This window comes from Heptranchias perlo, unplaced genomic scaffold (genome assembly GCF_035084215.1).
Source record: "Heptranchias perlo isolate sHepPer1 unplaced genomic scaffold, sHepPer1.hap1 HAP1_SCAFFOLD_66, whole genome shotgun sequence".
Lineage (NCBI taxonomy): Eukaryota > Metazoa > Chordata > Chondrichthyes > Hexanchiformes > Hexanchidae > Heptranchias > Heptranchias perlo.
In genome coordinates this window covers 3,643,608-3,645,439 of record NW_027139688.1, presented here as the reverse complement: position 1 = coordinate 3,645,439, position 1,832 = coordinate 3,643,608, and the positions used below count along the sequence as shown (strand labels likewise).

General features: G+C 45.9%; 1 protein-coding gene across 1 annotated transcript; it reads left to right on the top strand.

Annotated features, from left to right (window-relative positions):
* The first annotated feature begins 702 nt into the window (after positions 1-702).
* On the top strand, positions 703-1,542 carry LOC137318185 (erythroblast NAD(P)(+)--arginine ADP-ribosyltransferase-like). The gene has a single exon (XM_067981142.1). It carries the CDS (start codon positions 703-705, stop codon positions 1,540-1,542), a length of 840 nt encoding a protein of 279 aa, XP_067837243.1.
* The last annotated feature ends 290 nt before the right edge of the window (positions 1,543-1,832 follow it).

Here is a 1,832-nt window from a genome sequence, read left to right as displayed (position 1 = left end):
GAATCTATCTAACTCAGCCTTAAAAATATTCAATGATCCTGCCTCCACCGCTCTCTGGGGAAGGGAGTTCCACACACTCACGACCCTCTGAGAGAAAAAAAAATCTCCTCGTGTTCCTCTTAAATGGGCGACCACTTATTTAAAACTGTGGCCCCGAGTTCTAGTGTCTTCCAATAGGGGAAACATCCTGGCAGGGATCTACCCCTTATGGTCCACTCAGGATGTTATATGTTTTAATAAGATCACCTCTCATTCTTCTAAACTCCTCATAATCGGAAAACGGATCGAGAATCTGGCGGGCGAATCCAGGCACGGAACAGAGCCCAGCTGATTTACCTTCCCTTTAAGTTAATGGAAGGAAAATCGGGAATGTTCCATTACCAGCGCCTTATTCTCACTGCCTCGATTTCCTGTCTGCTCTCCGCCCAGGCAGAAAATACGGAAATTTCCCCTCTGACCACCATCACCTTTGCTTCTCGCAAATTAGGGATGGGCAATAAAAGCTGGCCTCGCCAGCGATGCCCACATCCCGTGAACGAATAAAAAAAATATTTAAAGGTTTATACGACCAAAGCTTGGCGTTTCCTTCCAATTTATCTCACGTTCTTCCTTCCTCTTTGCAACTTGGACGGTGTCCCGCAGTTTGGGTCATATTCTAAATGTAGATTGGTCAGATTCCTGCTTTGTTTTACAGACCAGGACATGCTTGCTCTCAGCGTCAGCGAAAAGAACGAGAAAAATGTCATCCATCTGGACATGGCACCAAATTCTGCAGCTTACATATTCACCCAGAGTCCGGAATCAGATGAAGTCGCAATTAACGACATCCAGGAAGAGAGGAAGAATAATCCAACGTTTGATGCACTTTGGAGGTTTTGTGATCATAGCATGACATGCAAGGTGCCGAGTGGACTGAAAAGAGAGCATATGGTAGCGGTTTATATCTATACTCGGATGTCCGGTGAGGGAAAGGTGTTCGACAAAATGTTCAATGAAGCCGTTAGGCGGTACGGAGCTACCGACTCAATCTACGCGGAGAATTTCAACTTCAAAAGTTTTCATTATCTTCTATCCACTGCCCTCCAAAAACTAAGAGTCGATTTGGGCAATAAACCATTTCACACTTACGGAGTGATTCGCAAACAGGTTTGGGGTGTGGAAGACGCAACGGTCCGACTTGGATCCTTTGCTGTTTCATGGCGAAATGTACAGGATGCGCTTGGCGTCATTGACAAGACCCAAAAAACGAACACGATGTTCGAGATAACCACAAATTACGGTGTCCCAATCTATTGCTGTTCGATTCTACCTATAGAATTCATGATCCTGATTCCACCTTACGAGGTGTTTCGAGTCGGAAAGATATCTTCCATGGAACATGGCACTAATATTCAACTCACTGGGGACGGGTTGCAGGGAACGAATGTAAAGGTGGAAAAGGGCGAAGGTGGGAAGCTAGTGGTGGTGCGGAGTGCGGGGGCTACAATTTCAGCATTAGGCGGATTGTGGATTCTGGCAGCGCTGGTTTCCATCTCGGTGTAAAATGTTAGTAAATTCCTGCAGCTCGCTGTAACTTGCCCTGAACTTCCATAATAAAGGGTAATAGGGTTTGCTGATTAATAACAGTCGTTCGCAAAGAGGATCGATCGCAACGGATAACTCCAGATCTAAAGCTCGGAATCAACGTTTGTTCAGTTCCCTCCACCCTCATTGAAGACCCCGCCCACGTTTCCGATAATTAATGGGAAATTCTGGAAATGCAGTTAAAACCGATCCGATTCCCACTTCCCACCGCAATCCAACCTTGATGGTCCGTAGCCCCAATCTGAATT

What these genes read in the sequence shown, in the direction of transcription:
- LOC137318185 (XM_067981142.1), top strand. Translation starts at nt 703, where the DNA reads ATGCTTGCTCTCAGCGTCAGCGAAAAGAACGAGAAAAATGTCATCCAT.